The sequence below is a fragment of the Pseudochaenichthys georgianus genome, chromosome 5, assembly GCF_902827115.2.
Source record: "Pseudochaenichthys georgianus chromosome 5, fPseGeo1.2, whole genome shotgun sequence".
Taxonomy (NCBI): Eukaryota; Metazoa; Chordata; class Actinopteri; order Perciformes; family Channichthyidae; genus Pseudochaenichthys; species Pseudochaenichthys georgianus.
Genome location: NC_047507.1, coordinates 32,832,200 through 32,853,519, shown reverse-complemented (window position 1 = coordinate 32,853,519; position 21,320 = coordinate 32,832,200). Strand labels below are relative to the sequence as shown.

The 21,320-nt window shown below is 40.0% G+C and overlaps 2 protein-coding genes across 2 annotated transcripts; both read left to right on the top strand.

The window, feature by feature from the left end:
* The first annotated feature begins 2,103 nt into the window (after window positions 1-2,103).
* LOC117446625 (transcription factor HES-5-like) lies at window positions 2,104-2,759 on the top strand. Its single transcript, XM_034082923.2, has 2 exons — window positions 2,104-2,214; window positions 2,328-2,759. Exons 1-2 carry the CDS (start codon window positions 2,104-2,106, stop codon window positions 2,748-2,750), a joined length of 534 nt encoding a protein of 177 aa, XP_033938814.1. The 3' UTR covers window positions 2,751-2,759.
* Window positions 2,760-5,128: 2,369 nt separating this feature from the next.
* pank4 (pantothenate kinase 4 (inactive)) lies at window positions 5,129-21,094 on the top strand. Its single transcript, XM_034082900.2, has 19 exons — window positions 5,129-5,278; window positions 5,688-5,770; window positions 5,951-6,159; window positions 7,957-8,140; window positions 8,754-8,846; window positions 8,976-9,129; window positions 10,696-10,877; window positions 11,028-11,109; window positions 11,284-11,384; window positions 12,430-12,585; window positions 13,211-13,323; window positions 14,134-14,221; window positions 14,464-14,615; window positions 15,780-15,835; window positions 15,941-15,990; window positions 16,206-16,310; window positions 16,393-16,493; window positions 16,707-16,775; window positions 19,587-21,094. Exons 1-19 carry the CDS (start codon window positions 5,155-5,157, stop codon window positions 19,825-19,827), a joined length of 2,343 nt encoding a protein of 780 aa, XP_033938791.1. The 5' UTR covers window positions 5,129-5,154; the 3' UTR covers window positions 19,828-21,094.
* The last annotated feature ends 226 nt before the right edge of the window (window positions 21,095-21,320 follow it).

Sequence of the window (21,320 nt, the reverse complement as noted above, 5' to 3'; positions counted from 1 at the left end):
CATTTGAATTCTGGAATAATGCACACATTTATTTGTTGTTGTAATTTGTCATATTTTTGTTGTACTTACTTTTTTGAATATTTTTTGTATAATTACATTTCTTATAAAATAATTGTTTTCTTTTTTTTATTTAAAAACGTTTTGAATTTTTTGTGTTCAATAGTTCTATATGTTCTCCTATTCTACAACTGAGTTCCTCTTACTGTGTTTTACAACAAAGCTAATTCCTTGTTTGTGTTAAACTACTTGCCATCGAACCCTTTTCAGATTTTTAAATCTCAATATAGTTTTGTAAAATCTGTCTTTAAATGGGAAATTGTAACTGTTGACAAATATTGTACATTGGTACAAACATGAAAAACAGTTTTTTATCAGCTTACAATTACATTACAGTCTATGGATAAAAACCTCTTGTTCAATGTTTGTGTACTGCTTTTTAAGACATGTGGTTTGAATCTCTATTTAACCATGATATTTGCACCTCAACACTTAGTTAACTGCTTGTTAGATTACATTCCCAGTCAAAATGTTTGTGTGTATTTCTCGTGCTCTCGTCTCCTAATTGAAGAGTGTCTAAACAACAAACGTTACCCTCAGGGGAGCCGGGAGCTGCTTGTGTGGGGGTGAATTAACATTTAACAAGGCACATGTCTATTGTTGAGTGGGAGCGCTGTCAATGGACAGAGTGTGGGAAAGCCTTGAGAGCAGAGTCACAGTTCAGTGTGATTAGCATCCTGCACCCCACCAGCACCTGACTGTTCTCCGAGGGGAGTTGGCACACTTTTTCCCGCCTTATTCCTTTCTGTATTTCTTTCACAGTCGGTCTCTTTTCTGTTCTAAACTCTATAACTTTGCCAACTTCGTTTCCCCTCTGATTATCAGGTCATTATATTAATGTGAATCTATTCATTTATTACATTCACACATGCCAAACTACCATGCAATGTCACCTTTACAAGAGATATAAAGACTTCATTTTTAAACACTATATAACTTTCTCTAAATTCAATGTGATTTAAGAAACTTAAAGTAAGTTGACTAATTTTAACAAACAACGGGGAAGGTATTTTTGTTGGACTTTGTTATAGAACAATGAAAAAGATGAATGGCCATTTCTTCAGTCAATTACCTGAAACCAACATTGCATTCAAATCCCCATTCACGTTTGGAGACGTTTAAGCTCAACCGCTGTCTTTGTGTTCCTCCAGATGGGTTTTGCCGCCAAATTCTGCCTTTTGCAGCAACAAAGGGCCACTAGCCACCAGTGAGGCATTCAAGCTGCTTTTGTACTGCAGTTATCACAGTCTGTGGGAAACCCTGCCTGACTCCTCACTCACTGGAGCAACTTGTCACAAGACAGAAGGCACATCTGTTTCATCTGGACCGCTTTACTGAGTGATCAACACAACATATGAGCTCGTATGAACTAGTACCAATCAGGATTTCTTGCAAGATGGGCTTTAAAACGTGTGGGACCTGTTATATCTTATCTTAGATATCTTAACTTTAACATGAAAGACTGTTTTCAAGATCATGTTTTCAGGACTTTTTTAAATTTATTTACATCATCAATTTATCAGGGTCTGGTTCTTGAATTAAAAGCGAAAATATTTAAAAGTCTCAAGTTGTTTTTCAGTGTTCAGGACAATCTCTGAGTCAGTCTTCCACACGTGTGACGTGATGATGAGCATGTTTAGTGTGACCACAACTGCAAGATGAATTATTTTATGCAATGGACAGTGTTCAAAACATCTGCTTAAAAAAAACCACAAATATATGCATGTTCAGTTTTAGAAACATAGTAAGATGATGAGATGATGAGCGTGTGCTCAGTCAAAGTCATTGATCCCAGCATCAGGCAGCAGATCTGCTCTCTACAGGGTCACCACTTTCCCAGATTGTCTCTCTCCATCACCCCCCCCCCCCCAGTCCTCCACCTGTTCCCCTGGGATCTAACCTTTGTCCTCCGGGCCACAACAGCATTAAGTGTGCTGCATCTCTTATTGTCTCTCTGAGCTCTCTGATTGGTTGAGATTGTGAGAAAGTGCAGTGAGACCCAGACCCACACATTCATATGGAGATGTGGGACTATAAATAGGAGGGATGAAGCCAGCAGAGATCAGATTCTCTCTACAGCACAGAGATCCAGACATGGCACCTACAATCACTGCAGCAATGACCAACTCTCAGGAGCCTCACACTCTGACCCACAAGGTAAATTCAAGATTCAAGAAGATTTCAATATGGTCCTTCAATCGTTGTCTTTGTTCATGCTACCATTAAACTCCAGAATAAGATTATTAATGACTTTCTTTTTCTTTCTGCAGCTCAGAAAGCCTCTGGTGGAGAAGTTACGCAGAGAGCGAATCAACAGCAGCATTGAGCAGATCAAGTCTCTCCTGGGTCCAGAGTTCCTCAAACAGCAGCCAGACTCCAAGCTGGAGAAAGCAGACATCCTGGAGATGACAGTTTGTGTCCTGAGACGACTGCAGCCGCAGAATCAAGATGTGGACTCAGCAGCTGTCAACCAGGGCTACTCCAGGTGTGTCCAAGAGGTGACACACTTCCTGTCCAAAGAGCAGGGGAAGACTCAGTCCCAGAGAAGACTGCTGAACCACGTCAACAAGATGCAGTGTTCCTCTGATAAGAACCTGAGAGAGGCTGACTTCTCTCTGCTGAGCTCCACAGTTCAGACCAGCATCACCAAAGAGAAGAGTCCAGTCAACAGCGCCCCCTGGAGGCCGTGGTAGACCCCTACAGACTGGAGTTACTACCAGACAAACTGAGATGACCATATTGGTCAAAAGTTATTAACATACATATTATTATAAAGAGTAAAAAAGATGCTTGTGATTTTTTTTAAATGTTGCTTACTTGTAGTAAAAAAAGGCCGTATTGTGTAGCACAACTTTGTATTCTATGAATACCATAAATTCACTTTTATTTTATAAATGTGATCAAATATTTTGTGAGAATTATCACACCTGCCTTTATGTCCTATGTATTTTGGATCAACATTGATTCAGTGACATGACTAGGCAAATATCTGCTACTTTCTGGTAGCCTTCTTTTTGATGTGCTTGATTTACTCTTTACTCTGTAAAAGATGATTGACTCATGTTGGGTCTTGAAGTGTTTTTGTTCTGCCATCATCATGCCCTGTTGTGTCAACAGTAACAATCTGAAAGTTATTTTCTCTCTTTGTAAGAGAGTTGATCTGCTCAGTTTAGCTTGTACTAAACGATACCCTCTGTCACTACTGAGGCTGTTAACTCTACTCTACTTGAGTACATTGTCTTGAATTACAAGTTTCCATTGTGATGCATCATCACCACCAGTGCCTCTATGATGTTACTCGTTCATTTTTGTGTGAATAAAAAACATCAACTGAATCCTGATCTGTCCTTTCATCCTTTAAACTGACAAAATGAACAGTGAATAACCTTATCTTAATGCAACAACAATGCAGGGATGACAATATGTATTCAGCTTACTGTACTGGATTACATGAGTTTGTATTGATTGATAGTCAGAGGTGGGAAGTAACTAAGTAGATTGACTCAGGTACTGCACTTACTGTAATTACAATGTTGAGGTACTTGCACTTTACTTGTGTATTTCCATTTTATGCTACTTTCTACTTATATTCTACTACAATTCAGAGGCAAATTGTGTACTTTTACTTTTTACTACATTTATTTAATACCTTTAATTACTTTACAGATTTTGATTAATGATTTGAAATATAATCAAGTGTTAAATCCGACTTTAGTTCCACCTGGAGTAAATTCACAAGCTGCCCTGCAGTACACACAGCCATTAAAACTAGCTGCACCTTTACCAGCTTTGAGAACACTAATGCATCAATATTTATATTCCGAACATAATATATACTATTCTGAAATTGACCAATTTGGATAATGTGTACTTTTACTTTTGATACTTAAAGTATATTTTGATGCTAATACTGTTGTACTTTTACTTACAACATTTTGAATGCAGGACTTTTACTTGTAACAGATGTTCCTACACTCTGGTACTTCTACTTTTACTCAAGATCTGAGTACTCCCACCTCTGTTGATAGTGTGGAGCGGAGAAAAATGTGTTTTTCTATTATAGCAGGGTACTACCCTCTAGTGGTAAAATGATATACGTGCACTTGAACACATGGATAGCTACATTATTTAATTTACTGCACAATACAATTAATACCTTTATATAGTCCCATGTAAGAGCTTTAAGGTTAGTAACACATCTTATTCCATCTCCCTGTATCCAATATCAAACATCTGATCCCTGACTTTTGGCCTGACGTATTCATTATTTCTGTGAACCTTGGAAACTCCAGTGGAATTTAAAAATTAGGTTCTGTAGGTTCAAACAAAGTGTGACTGTACAGTTTGAAATTGTAATGCATAAACCAAAAAGCTGTTGTTTGTTAAAGGGTTAAGGTTTTACTACTCAAAACCACTCAACTATAGAAATACAGTATTACTGTAGTTGAGTACAGTTAGCCCGGTTTCAGAAGACACAACCTACATATATATATATATATATATATATATGTGTGTGTTGTATTCTCTATATGCTATTGTGGTTTGAGTCACTGACTCCTCCTGCATCATTTGCATGCATCAAAAGTTATATGGGTCACCAACTAATGTTATATCATGTAAAACGTCCAATATTACAAACTATTTTTTAAATATCCTGCAGTACCCACATTATTGCAGTTTTCTACTCATTTTAACAGGTTTGCATGGAACTATTAATAGTACTATTTTCCTCAGATAAAAGGAGTGAAAATACATGATAAAAACATCTGTATAGACTATTCTGCACTGTTTCTATTATATTCTGTTTCTTTTATATTCTATTTTATTTGTATTTACTTGTACTATTTTATCTGTGTTATTGTGTTGCACTGTTGGAGGAGCCTGTCACTGTGACTTAATATTTTTCACACTGTAGCTATGTACACATGACAATAAAAGCCTTAAAAGTGAAACCTTGATCAATTGTTTACTGTGTGCATGGTGGTCGAGAAATGTTTACACAACTCACAAGCCTCACAATGTACGTGGATGCTGATTGGATAACGGGGTACGCGCACGTTTACACGCCGCGCACGTAGCATCAAATCATTGCCCACCATGGCGGAATTTGTACGAGTTGACAGCAGCTCAAGTAGCCATACCATGGATAAAAGCATAATTCTTCCTCCAGACGAAATATTCCGTAATTTGGAGAACGCAAAGCGATTCGCGATAGACATAGGTAGGTGGGAATATAAGAGTTTTCTCTATTTCTTCCGCCCCTTTTGTGCAAATGTGGCTAATTTCCAGCTATGCCGCCGCAGCCTGATTCCATGACAACACATGACTTTAACTGAAAGTAAATAAGCTAACGTTAGCCTCTTAAATTCCTTAATAATTTCACTTAGTGACAGCAAGTATGTTAGCTTTGAAGATGGAAGTCTCATGAGGCTTAAATATGGTCTTATCTGATAAAGGGACGTGTGCAAAAGACACCAGACTAACTTTTTAAGTACAACAGAAATAATGTTAGCTGCTAGCTAACTTGTCTGAGGGTTGTTGTCCTCTATGTCTAGCTGATGTCTCTTGTCTACCTTTTACTTTATCATGTATTTCTTATCGGACTTTATTCATGCATTTCTGTTGAACAGGTGGGTCTCTCACAAAGCTTGCCTACTACTCCACTGTGCAACACAAGGTGGCCAAAGTACGATCTTTCGACCACACTTCAAAGGTTAGTTTCCTTCATCTAACAAAACTGCATGGTGGCTTACATATTTCATGCCAAAATACGTCCTCCAACAGATAACATATGCTCTCTAGAAAAACTAAATAGCAGAGGCCAATACAATAACAGGACATCTCCAAGTATTCACCCTTCCTCCTTTTGTTTCTGCATCATCTGTGTCCACAGGAGGCCACCAATGACAATCTGTATGAAATATCCGTGCAGGAAGAGGTCACTGCACGCCTGCACTTCATCAAGTTTGAAAATGCCTACATTGAAACATGTTTGGACTTCATCAAAGACCACTTGGTCAACACGGACACCAAAGTTATCAAAGCCACAGGTGGAGGCGCGCACAAGTTTAAAGAACTCATTGAGAGGAAACTTGGACTCAAGTGAGTATACAGACACTACAGAAACTGTTGTTGCTCAACTGTATCTGTATCTAATCAAATCAGGTTTTATTTATGTAGCACATTTTAAAAACGATTTTTGGTCGAGCCAAAGTGCTGTATGCAAATAAAAACACATTACTGCAATCGCAAACAGAAGACAATAAATTACAACAGCAAATATAAAAATCAAACACAGGAAAATGTCATGAGTCGTGCTCCGCTCTGACTAGAAGGCCAGGGAGAAGAAGTGAGTCTTTAGTGTTGATTTAAAAACCCCTAGGGTCTGGGCCGACCTCACATGGAGGGGCAGAGTGTTCCAGAGCCTAGGGCCAGCTGCTGCGAAGGCTCGGTGACCTCGGGTTTTGAGGGTCTGGGCACTATAAGCAACAGCTGGTCAGCAGACCTTAAAGCTCTGGCTGGGGTGTAGCGATGGAGGAGCTCGGCTATATGAGCCAGAGCCAGCCTATTTAGGGCTTTGAAGACAAATAAAAGGAGTTTAAAATCAATTCGGAACCGAATTGGAAGCCAGTGCAATGAGGTCAGAATTGGGGTGATGTGGTCGCGCTTTTTGTGGCCAGTGAGAAGACGTGCAACTGCGTTCTGCACTAGCTGCATGCGTCTAATTGACGCCTGGTCCATACCCACCTATAGAGAGTTGCAATAGTCCAGCCTCGTGGTTACAAAGGCGTTAATAACCCTTTATAGGTCTTTAAAAGATAAAAACGACTTGGTGTTGGCCAATAGTCGTATTTTAAAAAAGCAGGTCTTGACTACAGTGCTGACCTGCTTATCACATTTAAAAGCGCTATTGAAGGTCACTCCAAGGTTCTTGACAGAGGGGAGGATGTGTTTACTAAGGGAGCCCAGAATATCATCCGGGGAGGCTGGAGGTCAGGGTCCAAAAAAGATGACCTCGGTCTTGCTCTCGTTGAGGTTGAGGAAATGTTGGCTCAGCCAGGTATTGATCTCTGTCAAGCAGTCCATCAACTGCTGTAATGAGTTGACATTTGAATTGAGTTGAGAGGCAGATAGATCTGTACATCATCGGCGTAGCAGTGGAAGGGGATGTTGTGTTTTGTGAGAATTGAACCTAGGGGCAGTATGTACAGTAAAAAGAGGATGGGGCCCAGGATAGAGCCTTGGGGAACCTCCACAGGTAAGACTGTAGACATATCATGTACAAAGAAAAACAAAAAGGGAGGCAAATATCCGGCACATTTCAGTGATTGACGTTGGAATGAACTCTGCCCTTGCTGTAACTGATTCACAGCACACACAAAGCAATACCCTGTCCTCTGCCTGTGAAGCAGATGTCACACTATATTGTTCAGAAGACCTTATGAATACTTTTCTAGAGAATGTATTTTCTTTACTGATACTTAAGCTAGGGCAGCCAGTTTGTTTGCTAACCATCATTGTGTGATGTCAACAGAACATTCACATGATAGTTGACTTGCATTGTTTACATATCTAGGTAATAATATGCAACAAATAACCATATGCAAAGAAAAAAAACATCTGATGTTTGTATATAGCACTTAAAAAGACTGGAGATACCACCAGACTTCATGGATGATTGCATTTATTGCATTTAAGTTGCTTTTGATGAAACCCTCAGCTAAATGACATTTCATGTAAAAAAAAAAAAATGTTTTCCACTTTCCAGTTCAATGTTACTCAAGTAAATCACCTCAGAGAAAAAGGAATCTATCGAATTAGATCTACAAATGTGCTTATGAAGCCACATCACACATGGCTGCAGATATAATGGACTCTTTATGTGCTGTGTTGATGCAGAGTGGACAAAGAGGACGAGATGACGTGCCTCATCAAGGGCTGTAACTTCGTGCTGAGGAACATTCCTCACGAGGCGTTCGTGTTCGCCAAGCACACCGAGTCAGAGTACCGCTTTCAGACCACCCAACCTGACATCTTCCCCTACCTGCTCGTAAACATCGGCTCGGGGGTGTCCATAGTCAAGGTAACAAACGACGGATCAAAGTTTTGTCAGTGGGTTAGACAAGTATACCTTCTCGTTAAACACGTGCTTAATCCAATAATTGGAGCATTCTCTGGTTTCAACTTCTTACATTTGATAGTTTGTTGCTGTGTTTTTAAATAATAATAACATTTAAACAATTTGTCTTATATCTTCTGACACAAAAAATGTCAGAATCAATAATGAAAATAAATATGAGTTGCAGCCTCAATCTCAATCTTCTTTTCTTTGTTGATTTATGAAGCCTACTGGTATGTTTTTTGATCATTTGAACATTTAAATATCTTTTTTTAAATAAAAGGGCTTACTGTAAATAGAAACATAAATAAATATCAGCACATTTAAACTAAAAACATTTTAAATAACTAATTTGGCTAGAATTGCACTTACATTGGCATCATCAAAAGGAGGGTTCTCCCCCAAGCTTTTACATTTAAAAAAGGAAGCAACACACACTCAATGCGAGTAGTGTTTTATATGTAAAAATGACTAACCTTGTCATCTCGTGTTTTATTTTGTACATTTCTTTCCACATGACTACAATTTATATTGAACTCTGTATTTCTGCAACTCCTATTCTCTCCCTCTCCGACAGGTTGAATCAGAGGACAAATTTGAGCGAATAGGAGGAAGCTCTATAGGTGGAGGGACATTCTGGGGCCTTGGAGCCTTGCTGACCAAAACAAAGGTACCCTTAAAACCTTAGTGTGATTTAACTCACAGATTGTAATCTCTGGGACTCCACTAAAGATCGACTTGTTATTTCCATATTTGGTTCCCTTCAGCCTTGTTGACTTTACCCCTTTCTCTCCTGTAGGGATTCGATGAGTTGCTACAATTGGCCTCCAAAGGGCAGCACACGAGCGTAGATATGCTCGTCAAAGATATCTACGGAGGATCTTATGGGTCTTTGGGCTTGACTGGAGATCTAATCGCGAGCAGTTTTGGAAAGTCTGCTACTGCTGACAAAGGTGACACACTAAATGCCTGGGTTAGTGTGGCAATAGACTGTATAAACACAACGTATGCATTTGTACTGTATGTGCAATTCAGTGGACAGGACTAAATCAACTATCTTTTGAATATCAAGCATTTAACCTTTATAGACTCAGTTTCACATTGAAAGTTTCAAAAATTTAATTGAAATTCAAACCGGCAAAAAACACAGCTTTATGCGCAGAATTCATACTTTAGTTTTCGAATGCCGAAATACCCTTCATCCATTTCAGTCCTCACCTACTATTGGATCCCATTGTAACCTGATTGAGCCAATGCAGTCTACAAACCTGAAAATAAAATGTTATGGTTAGTTTATTTTAATAGCACATATATCGGGCACAAAGAAAGTCATGGTCTTTTACATATGCATCAACAAACAATAATACAATAAATAAAACTCAATAAGACAATTCATAAAAGAGAAAAGTTAGTAAGTAGTTAAAAATGGACATTGTAAATCCGGATGATGAAGTAAGATTTGCAGAAGCGTAAAAATGGAACGGCAAAGTTTGTTCCAGATCTGCGCAGCATAAATACTAAAAGCTGCTTCTGCATGTTTTGTTCTGGACTTGGGGACGATGAGTCAACCTGCCCCGATGATGTGAAAGCTCAGGGTGGATCGTAACAAAGCAGCCTGTCAGACATGTACTGTGGTCCTAAAGCATTTCAAGCTTTATAAGTTAATAATAACATGTTCAAGTCTATTTGTTGAGTTATTAGAAGGCTGTTGCAGAGCTCTGAGAACTGGGGTGATATATGACTTTTACTTTATGTCAGAAATCTTTTGGCAGTCGTCTGATAGATTTCTTACAAAGACACTGTTGCAGTAATCAAGTCTACAAAAAACAAAGGCATGAACAAGTTCCTCTAGGTCGTGTTGAGACATGAGTGTTTTCAGTCTGGTAATCGTTGGTAATATACTGATTATTGTACTTCTGTTGATGTGGGATTTGAAATGTAGGTCAGAGTCCAGAACTACACAAAGGTTTCTGACAGTGTGTGATGTCTGAAACAGTAGGGCTTCAACCAACATCGGCCAGGATATCAAAGGATTGAGTTATGTTTGAAGTGTATATAAAATAAGAAGGATGTCATAGTTGCCAATGCATATATCTGCTGTGTTTGTGATGTCATCTTGGCAAGGCACTAACTATTTCCCTTAGTTTTATGGCAAGATCTGTGTTGGGAGTGAGCTGATGACCTCTCACCTAGTTCTGATACAGCTGCTATCTCTGTCTGCTCTGTGTTAACTGGAGGGCAGCATAGTTGTTGATTTGTTTTTACAGCCTCAGGTGGACATTTTGACCAGGTTTTGAATATTGATAATATCCAGTCAGAGCAGATTAGGCTCTGGTTTCAGACATAGGGTGCTGCAATATGATAACAATTCAACTTTGATCATTAAAGCCTGTAAACATGTCACAGTAGAGGCACAACATCTAAATATGAACCTGAAAATGAGCATAAAATGTCCCCTTTAAACTGATGTGGATATTTTGCCTGTTGCACATTTTTCTATAACTCTGTTCTGATTGTAGAGTTCTCTAAAGAAGACATGGCCAAGAGCTTACTCCATATGATAAGCAACGACATCGGGCAGCTGGCCTGTCTGTATGCAAAGATGCACAACCTGTCGCGAGTGTACTTCGGAGGCTTCTTCATCAGAGGACACCCCGTCACCATGCACACAATCACCTACAGCATCAACTTCTTCACCAAGGCAAGTCCTCTCCCTCTGCTGACCTAACACCAGACTAACCCCTAACACAGAGCACCAAGTGTCTGTGTGTCACATTGTTACCCATGTGTTATCAGCTTTCCCCTACAACTCAGATTGGTATGTCATCTTCTACCTTTTTTTTGTATGCAGGGTGAAGTTCAGGCCTTGTTCCTCAGACATGAAGGCTATCTCGGAGCCATTGGAGCCTTTCTTAAAGGCGCAGAGGAGGACAGTAAGGAAAAACACAAGTGCATATATAAAGCTACATTTGGTTTCAACAGGGTTGCTGTATACATGTCCCATCAGAGGCACAACATACAAATATGAACCTGAATCACAAATGATAATAAAATGCACATGATGTCATACCATACTGTAAGTATAAATGCATCTTGTACCCCTCCAGATCCAAACCAGTACAGTTGGGGAGAGAATTATGCGGGGAGCTCGGGCCTGATGAGTGTCTCTCCAGATATGAATCCCATGCAGCGTGCACGCAGTGGAACGGTGAGTCTGCAGAGGAGCCAGAGTGATCCCTATGAAGCTGGGTCATGTACCATGAGGAATTCCTTAAACCTATTTCCACTCTGCCTCAGGTCCATTGGTCCTTATTTCACCCAACTTCTCAATCCATTTTCTGATCATTTTCACATTTGAACTTTATTTCAATGATCTCTTGTATGGTATCATCATCTCCTCCATTCTAACTATCTATAAACATCATACAACAACATTAATTATCTTTTTTGATTTTCTTTCTTTCCATTTCCTCTCCATACGCTCCTCTGTCTACCTAACCTTCTCCTTCAGTTTCCCGTAAGTACCTCGTCCGCTTCACTCGTGCTCTGGTTTGATGACGTGTGGCTCCTGCTCACAGTGCCTTGTTTTCTTTCTGTAGACACTTTGGATTGTCACTTTGTTGACTGCAGTTATTTTCAGCTTATATTTTGGTTTTGCATAAGATATTGCCACTTTTTGGTCTGTTACTAATACCTTTTGGGTTAAAATGAGAACATAACAGCGTTTTACACCCACTTTTTGAATCCTTGGTGTGATACTGGTGCATGGTGTGCCTCCGTAGAGCATTAGGAGCTGCTAACCTCTTTTACACGCCCTGGAATGAACTCTTTCCCCTGCTTATTTCACTGGATTTCAGGAGTGCAACGTGTGATCCAGGGCTGCAAATGAATGATCACCTCTTCTCTGGTGAATTACCACTTGGGAAACCTTCTATTGATGTAGTTTGTTCTTTAATGGACTATTGATTGTGTCCCACAATTAATGAATCTGCTGGCTTCCACTAGCTATTAGGAATACGTCTTGCTAGAACATTCTCTCCTTTTTTTTCCTTACTGCATCTTCCTCTCTGCTTAGTGGTTGTCTTGATAGTGAAAACCTACTCACCAAATGAAAGCTACCACTGTGTGGCTAAGACAAAGGTATTATCTCCTCAAATAACAGAGTGATAGCTGAAATTGGCTCTGATGTTTGAAGAAGCATTTAGAGTTTACACCCACAGCATGTTTTCTCTCTGTCTCTTTGCTGCTTCTAGTTTGACATGTTGGAGATGGACCGCCTGGAGAGGAAGCTGGTGAATCTGCCACTGCTGCAGGACGCTTCGTCTTACATCCCCGACACGGTGGACCTCATAGAGGACGCTCCGGCCCGCGAGTACTGGCTCTTCTGCTTCGAGGAGGCCCTGGACGGGGTAGGATGCAGGTTCATGTTTCGGAAATAAAGTATCGTTGTCTGAAAGGAAGAAAATGTTAAGCTATTACAAAATAAGGAAGAAAAAGAAAAGAAAAATCTATTTCTAAGAGGAAAAATATTAACACAATGAAGAAAAAAAAAGTCATTTGTTTTAAAACTGTGAATCTGAAATCCGAATCAGAAACAGGTTTACTGCCAAGTAAGCTTCCACATACAAGGTTTTGGTATGCATGGTGCATACATAGAGACAGTCAGAGAACAATAATTGTAAGAAAATGGCCAAAACTAAAATAAAAACTATACATAATGCACACGGATGTATATATTTTAACATTACAAATAAAACTAATAATAGTAAATTATGACAAAATAATAAAAAAAGGTGTAGAATGTAAAGTGGAGAGCTGTGCAGATTTACTAAGAGGCAGCCTAGAACAGACCGCTTACAATAATCATTTGAATGTCACACTGCTCACCTGTGTTTAGCCACTTAATCCATGACGATAGTAAAACAAAATGAGCCCCGAAATGGACGATACATTCTGTGTTTACACCTCGTTCATGGACATTTGTAATAAAGAGCTCGTGAACATGGCTGATTGCTCTTGTTTTCTTCCGAGCAGGTGGTGAAGAGAGCTGTAGCGAGCCAGCCCGACATGCCGGAGGCAGCGGAGCGAGCGGAGAAGTTCCGTCAGAAATACAGACACAAGCTGCAGACGCTCCGCCACCAGCCTTTGTGAGGACTGCTTCTGCTTTGCATGCAAACCCTGTCTGTTAGACCCAGAGCTTTTAGTAAACCAAACTTTCAAAGTATTTCCTTCAGTTTCTGCATTAGTTTCACGTCTTTATACCTGCCTGTGTAGATGAAAGAGAGACATCCGTTTCCTATTTGGGTGCAGTCAGTCCGAGTCAGTCGTATTCATTCTGCCGTTTCATTTTTTGGATGAACTGCAATGATATCAGTAGGGATGTGACAATATGACACTTTCAACTGCTGTCTCAGAAAATATCTGGGTATACAGTATTTAAAAAAAAATAATAATAATATTATTATAATATATATTTTTTGTGTTTGTTTTGTTATTATCATCTTAGTTTCAATGATCCTTAAAGGAATTAAAACAGCATTCTGATAATATCAATAAATAAAAACCCATGTAAAAAAAATATATAATTTAATAACGTTAGCAGCACTTTAGCATCTTAATTACATTTCTGCATGAAAAATAATAATCCTATGACTTTTAACATATATGGTAGTTTTTTGTATCAATACCATTGAAAAACAAATGTCCCCGGCATTATAACTTTCATTTTTCACAACGTGGTATAACGCGATATTGGTAAACCATTACAGCCCTAGATATCAGAACATTTTATGTACGTTTTCAATTAAATTGGACAACAATATAAACCGAAAGTTTGACATGTTTTTAAGCAAGAACATGAAAATGTTGTTTAAATGTACCATGCATCCTCCCCCCCAGCCTGTTTGTGTGTTTGCTTTTCTCTCTGGCTAACGTAGAGTGCTTCTCTTTTCACCTAGTGCTTACGGATCCCTCACTGTCAGAAGTCTGTTAGACACGAGGGAACACTGTTTAAATGAGTTCAACTTTCCTGATCCCTACTGCAAGGTCTGACTGAAATCTATCAACCTTTCTCTGTGTCTTTTCTTGTGCTGCACAGCTGCTTTAGCCCTCAGTGATCTGAGCATATTCTATCCAGTCTCATGGTGTCACACATTAAGCCAATTGAAAGCAATGCATTAGTCTTTAACACTTTCTCAGATCACATTTGTTCATGTCCCTGAATGCATCAAATGACCAATCTGTTATTCTGTTCAAACTAGCTTCATCTTATCTCTGTGCTCCTATAGATCAAACAGCAGGAGAACGACATGGCTCTGAAGTACTACCAGAAGGCGGTGAAGGCTCTCGATGGGCTGAGCTGGGAGCAGAGGCAGTTCGCTCTGGTGAGGGGCGTCCTGGCCGGGAACGTGTTTGATTGGGGAGCCAAGGCCGTGTCAGAGTGAGTGGAGCTTATGGGTCTTCTATCCTGAAAGTGGGTGGAGCCCCTCTGTGAATGTTTCATATTCTAAAGACCCAAAGCATTGATACTCAACCTTTTTTCTGAAATCATCCAACAATATGGTGATTTCATCTTGGAAGAGATTTCAGCTCTGATAATTGAGCTATACAATTTTACAAATGTAACCAAAGCAAGTATATGAAAATAAGTTACGTAAGTAAGTCAGTTAAAGGTGACCTATCATGCAAAATGCACTTGTGTACGTCTTTTATACATGAATATGTGTCCCCGGTGTTCCAGGGAACTCACCAAGTGTCAGAAAACACAACCCTCTCTATTTTCCTCCATACCCAAATCTCTTAAAAAGGGGCTGCAACGGATCTGAAACAGACTGATCCAGATTTGAACACTTCTATGACGTCACAGAAGTGGCGCTACGGCTATTGGGCCAACTCCACCAATCAGGAGGAGACAGCCACGGACATTGCCGTTCGAAAGCGCTGGAGACGCTGTAGTACATATGCAGGCCTGTAGATGGTGCTGTTCTCACAGAATCAGCCCATGCAAAGACGGTGTTAAATTGAGCGAAATGAGGAATGGCTAAAATGCATGATCTGTTTGGTATTTAGGTATGGTCCGACACGATATTATTCAAATATAGCATGATAGGTCCACTTTAAATTAGAAACAAAGACCGTTAAGAAACATGTTTGTTATGAGCCTGTACATGTATCTTTAGTGATACATGTTACCAATGTGTGTTTATTAGCTGGCCCCTGGCCTCCTGTCATTTTGCACAAGTGTCCCCTGGGCAAAGCAGTTTGTCACTGCTGTGGTTTCAGACTGAAACAGTCTGCAGCATGAATTTGAAAGTAAACAGAATAACAAATCCTTTCAAATACCTCCGGGCTGCTTACGATCCATCTCAACCTAGAAAGCAACCGGCTGCATCCCGATGATTCTGAAACATGTTTTTATGTTGATGTTGCCCTTTGAGGCTCTGAGCCAGATATCCACAGTCATCTTGCCGTACACTGACACAATATCACCTCTGGCCCGCTTAGTTCAAACATAGTTCCAATTTCAATGTTTAAAAAGTTGTTCTTTATGCTGTGATCCAAATTCCTGTCTTACTTTTGCATATTTTGTTTCGATGTCATGCAGCGTCCTCGAATCTGATCCAGAGTTTGGGTTTGAGCAGGCTAAACGACAGTTGGAAGGTTTCCAAGTATTTCTCTTCTCTTTCTCTTCTTTATTTATGTTGTTAAAAATGGTGGGACCTTGAGGTATTCCATCAAACTAATCATTTTTGTTTTCTCCCTCAGAGCGGCCATGGCTTGTTGATTCCTACGACCAGTGGTTTGAGAGACTTAAGGTGATAGTCTTTTTCTCATTTCAAAGCCAAATGAATTATTCTTACATTACTGGTGGGGGTTTAGAGGTTTTTATCAAAGCACTCTACTGTGTGACCCACAGAAACAAAAACACTGATAACAGCTGACATTGCTTTGTGATGTCCTATATGTTTCTGTGTTGTGTGCTCTTGATGATGTGTCCTTGAATACAATCCATCCTGGTTTTCTCTTGCAGGGTCCTCCTCATAAGTGTGCCTTGTTTTTCGTAGATAATAGTGGCGTAGACATCATTCTAGGTGTGATGCCTTTTGTCAGAGAGCTTCTCTCTCGAGGAACAGAGGTAAGGAACTATAGCAACATCACGTCAAAATAACATATTTGATACAAATGCTAATCCAGCTCTTCTCTCCGTCTGCCCTCAGGTTGTTTTGGCCAGCAACTCTGGTCCGGCGTTAAATGACGTAACGAACGGTGAACTGCAGATATTGACCAAAAGCATCGCTGCCATGGATCCAGTCATTCAGTGAGTGTTAACCTTTTTAAAAGTTTACAATATACAAAAATATAGACCACAGCTTATCTGTTATCATAGAATGCACAATATCTTAATATGACAAACATATCATTTTATTTTCATTCCCGAGTATCTTCTAAGATATCATTTGCTCTCCGCTCTCATCATTTAACACCCACAAAGCTTTTTAAAGCAGTGACCTGTGCTGTGTTTGCTGTGTAGGTCCAGTCTGGAGCAGGACAGGTTGATCTTGGTGCAGAGTGGCTCCAGCTCCCCCTGCCTGGATCTGAGGTCGGTTTTTAGCATTTTATTTACATTTGACATTTTTAGAAGGAGTATAATTTGGCCTGGAAATGACCTAGAATTACACTTCCTGTTTTTGCTGGAAGCAATTAGGCTTGTTTGAGACACATTGCGGCTCGCCTCGAAAGTAGACGAGAGTAGCCGATCGCAGCCGGGGGAGGTGTCAAAAAGCTCGTCTTAAGTCGGACAGCTCGGACTCGGAGTCGGCTTGACTGGCTGGGTTTGCAATGGCGGAAATTCCATTTTACCCACTGTAGACAAAGGTGATCTCCATTGCTTTATATAGGTGTGTTAATTCAGTCATGATGAGGAACCACACCAGTGACTGGGTTCCATAATTAGAAATGCTCCTCCCTCTTAATGTTTGCAAAACTGATAGGTGTCAGGCTACAAATGATCAGTCCCTTCAGATCCGCACACATGAAGCTTCATGAGCATGAACTGAACAGACCTGCTGCTGTGTTAATTCTTTAGCTGCCACTTTAAGCTTTATGATGTGTACAACATGGATGTAATTTGATTTACTCTTGCCATTTTAAATGATGTATTCAATAAATAAGGTTAAACCAAATCATTACATTACAATAGATTTTATTTTAATGATTTGGTTTAACTTAAAGAGAAACTTTATTGTTATTGCACATATTACAGGTACTGAGACAACGAAATGCAGTTTAGCTTCTAACCAGGTGCAACAAGCAGCGAAGTGGAAAGTAATGTACACAATCTACAGAATAACATATAGAATGAATTGAATGATGAATAAACAGTGGGGTATGAATACACTAGATACCAGCCTGTGAGCAGTATGAACAGTGTGTATGAATATGCTAAGATATATAAAGTATGAAAACGGTAAGCAGTATAGTATAAAATATATAGATATTAATTTCATGATGATAAACATTGTGGAACAATGATGAAAAATGGGAATGGATGTGGCGACGTAAAACTGACACAAAACAACAACAAACTTTTGCCAGCCAATTGGAGAGTTTCATCAGCAGCACGTGGTCAAAACCACCAATGAGCGCTCAGCTCGAGATACTAGCGAGCCGTTTCACATCAAGCATTTCGCTTCCGCAGCTCGTGGAGAGCAACTGTGCCAACTCGCCTCGCCTCTCTCTCAAGGCTGCGGGCGTCTTTGTCCCGCGAGATTTCAAAGTCTCATGTGGGCGAGCCTCCAGAGCAAGTCGGACAAAATGACTAACCATCATGCAACGCACTAGCAAGACGTTGATCGCAACTGCGCAGGTCTGCGCAGGTCTTGCTTGTCTCAAACAAGCCTAGTATCATATCTGGTGGGGTGGTCAAGTTTAAGCTTTTTTTTCTCATACAGCCTTTGCTGCAGCACCTCTTTTCACCCTCTGTCTGACACCAGAGCCCAGCTCTGATTGGTTTGCTGGCCGGGTCTCTTGTGATTGGTTAACAGCTTTGAGATGTACAATTCACGTACAATGTGTTCCAGCGCTAGCCAATAGAAGTGTTATTCACGCTTTTTCAGGATTTTCGCTATATATCAATGATTTACCATCTGTATGTCCTGACACAAACATCCACATGTGTGCAGATGACACTGTAATACATGTACATGGAAGCAATATGACACAAGTGGCTAATGAACTGACACACACCATGGTTCATGTAACAACTTGGTTGGAACAATGCTGTTTGCAACTAAATATTTGTAAAACAGTATGCATCTTCTTCAGCTAAACAAAGTCCTCTTGTGTTGAGCCAGATGTTTTTGTGTCAGGGGAGAGGCTACAGGTGGTGTCACAATACAAGTACCTCGGAGTCATGAGGCTCAGGTTAAAAAAGTATGTAATAGGGTCAAATTCAGTCTGTCGAATGTTGGGTTCACCAGAGATTACATGTCAATTGAGGCATCTCTGATGGACACACACTCTATGGTTCTCACACACATCACCTACTGTTTAATGACCTGGTCACATGCCAGTAGAATAACATTAAAACCACTGGAGTCACAAACAAACACTCAAAATACTGGACAAAAAATCTGTTTATTCGCATCACTGCGATAGTATTCTATTTATAACTATTCTTATTATGTAGACTCCTGCACTGCTATTTTGCACTTCTGGTCAGATGCCTAACTTACATTTCGTCACTAGTACATGTACTATGTAATGACAATAAAGTTGAATCTGAATCACTGCCCAATACTCAACAAACACAACTTGTTGAGCTGGAAAAACCTCATTAATTAAACATGCAAATGCCTGCCCAGCTCAAAACCTGTTAGTGAGGAATCAGCTCTGCCAACGCTGACACAATCCTCCTTACAACCCACTGCCTGTTTTAACATGTTCTTTTTGTTTTATTGTTCTGTCTTTTTATTTATTTTAAGTATTCCAGTAATGTATGTTGCATATTTTCATTTGATTGTATCAACTTGTTTAAATGAAATGTGTTTTAGGTAGACTTATAATAACTGTCCAGGGACAACAGATGAAAAATAGCCTCTTGGCTAACTCTGGCACATTTACAGGAATGTTAATTAATGTGCACTGTCCCTGTTAAATACAAATAAAACAGTGATGTCACCATGTTACAGAAGTAAACAAAGGAGTCCAATGGAGGCATTTCAGGTAGTGGGGGAGTGTGTGGGAGAGAAACTTTGGGATTTTAGATGTACATGCAGAAAAACCTATACAACACACTACTGGAAAGGGAAAACCCTAGAAATAGGGCCTCTTTTACACCTGGTTAAGAGTTTGTTAGACGGACTTTAATATGGTAATTTATTGAAGCTAAAATGTATTTTTTCTCCCCTAGCCGTCTGGACAAAGTGCTGGCGATGGTGGTGCGGGAGCGGAACATCGACCTGGTCATCATCGAAGGAATGGGCCGAGCCATTCACACCAACTACTACGCCATGCTCAGCTGCGAGAGCCTCAAGATGGCCGTCATCAAGAACTCGTGGCTCGCCGACCGCCTGGGAGGGAAGCTGTTCAGCGTTGTGTTCAAGTACGAGGTACCGATAACAGACCACCTCTCTGCGGCGCTCACCCCCTAATGAGAGCAGAGGTCGAGCAACCAGCTCCGAATGTAAAGGTGATGGTCGTAAACTGCCACTAAGTGAATGACTGATTGGAAGACTAATTCTAAAATCGAGGCGAGTTTTAAAGGTGATCATTAACCGGGACGTTTTACATTTCATTGTTGTTGATTAAAGTGCTGGTGTCAATATGCCTGCATTGTTGCACTGTCCAATATCCTGTGATTCACTTAGTTTGCTCCCATCACTGCTGCCTGTCGATCCAGTTCAGCATCTGGAGTGTGTTTTCATGTGAAATCTTCTCGGACCGTGTTCCGTAACAGACTGTTATGACAGATAAAGATCTCCAGCTCGTGCGTTTGATTTTGCATCTGCCATTGACATGCTGCCAACACACTTCACAGTGTGCAGACTTATGGGATTCTTCGGGCGCTGTGTGTTAGAGGAGGGAGCCGCAGGAGTAATCACAGCTCTCAGCGGTAACACTTTTCACATAGTGTATTTAATGTGCCTTGAGGCTGGTGTGTTAAAATAATAATTGACTCGCATTGCTTTTAATTCCTGTTGGAGGTCAAACATAGCAGAAACATCTCCTACACGTCGCCATAGACTTGGAAGAATATGCTGGTTTTTTATTATTTGTATTACTGCCAGTGAATGAATTGAGATGAAATGATGTGAAAGAAGCAACACTTTGTCACATAGACATTGAATCGTGTTCGTCCACAAGGTGGCAGTATTCTACTGTGACATATTTTATTTTTGTATGATTTCTCAAATCTTGAGCAAGGTGATTGGTGTGAAAATGAACATTACATATTTCAGGGTTGCTGTAACTGTCTCTGATCAAAGCCTCACATGTTGTCACAGATTTGACCATGGGTTGACTCTAGTTAACACGTTTGCTGTAATCCATCCCTGAAATCAAAATTGAATTGTTTTAAGGCAATAACTCCACAGCACCTTGTTGCAAAAAATGTGTAATTGTGATGCGGCTCACTGTATAGTCTCTTTAATACCACAAATGAAGGCAGCATCAGATTTTATTTCTTCAAGTAACAGCTGCTTGACATGTGGACTCACATTGCAATACTGTATTAGTCATATGTACATACTGTATATGTGATATACAAGTGATTGTGTATATATATATATATATATATATATATATATATACATACATACATACATATATAAATGAATTTGCATCATTTCTGTTGAGCTCACCAAGCACACTTCTGTGTTCTCTCCTGACAATCTGTTTGAATTAAACAGTGAAAACCTGTATTTTACTTGATGTATGTGTTAATTTCTCTGCGTGTGTTGGGGGAGTTAGTAGAGGAACAGGGAGAGCTGAAAGTTGTCCCATATTGGAGAAAAAAAAAAAACCCAACCTGCCCCCGGCTGTCTGAAAGCCCGGCACCCTGGTATGTGCTGGTTGATTCCTGCTGAGGAGCTGTGGGTTGATAATGCATGAGGAGGCCTGGCGGGGGGTCCTCCTGCTCTTCCTC

Bases quoted from the DNA above. Each gene is read 5' to 3' on its own strand.
- LOC117446625 (XM_034082923.2), top strand. From the start codon at position 2,104: ATGAAGCCAGCAGAGATCAGATTCTCTCTACAGCACAGAGATCCAGAC. The intron at 2,215-2,327 runs GTAAATTCAAGA...TTCTTTCTGCAG, and splicing joins CTCACACTCTGACCCACAAG to CTCAGAAAGCCTCTGGTGGA.
- pank4 (XM_034082900.2), top strand. From the start codon at position 5,155: ATGGCGGAATTTGTACGAGTTGACAGCAGCTCAAGTAGCCATACCATG. The intron at 10,878-11,027 runs GCAAGTCCTCTC...TTTTGTATGCAG, and splicing joins GCATCAACTTCTTCACCAAG to GGTGAAGTTCAGGCCTTGTT. The intron at 11,110-11,283 runs GTAAGGAAAAAC...GTACCCCTCCAG, and splicing joins TAAAGGCGCAGAGGAGGACA to ATCCAAACCAGTACAGTTGG.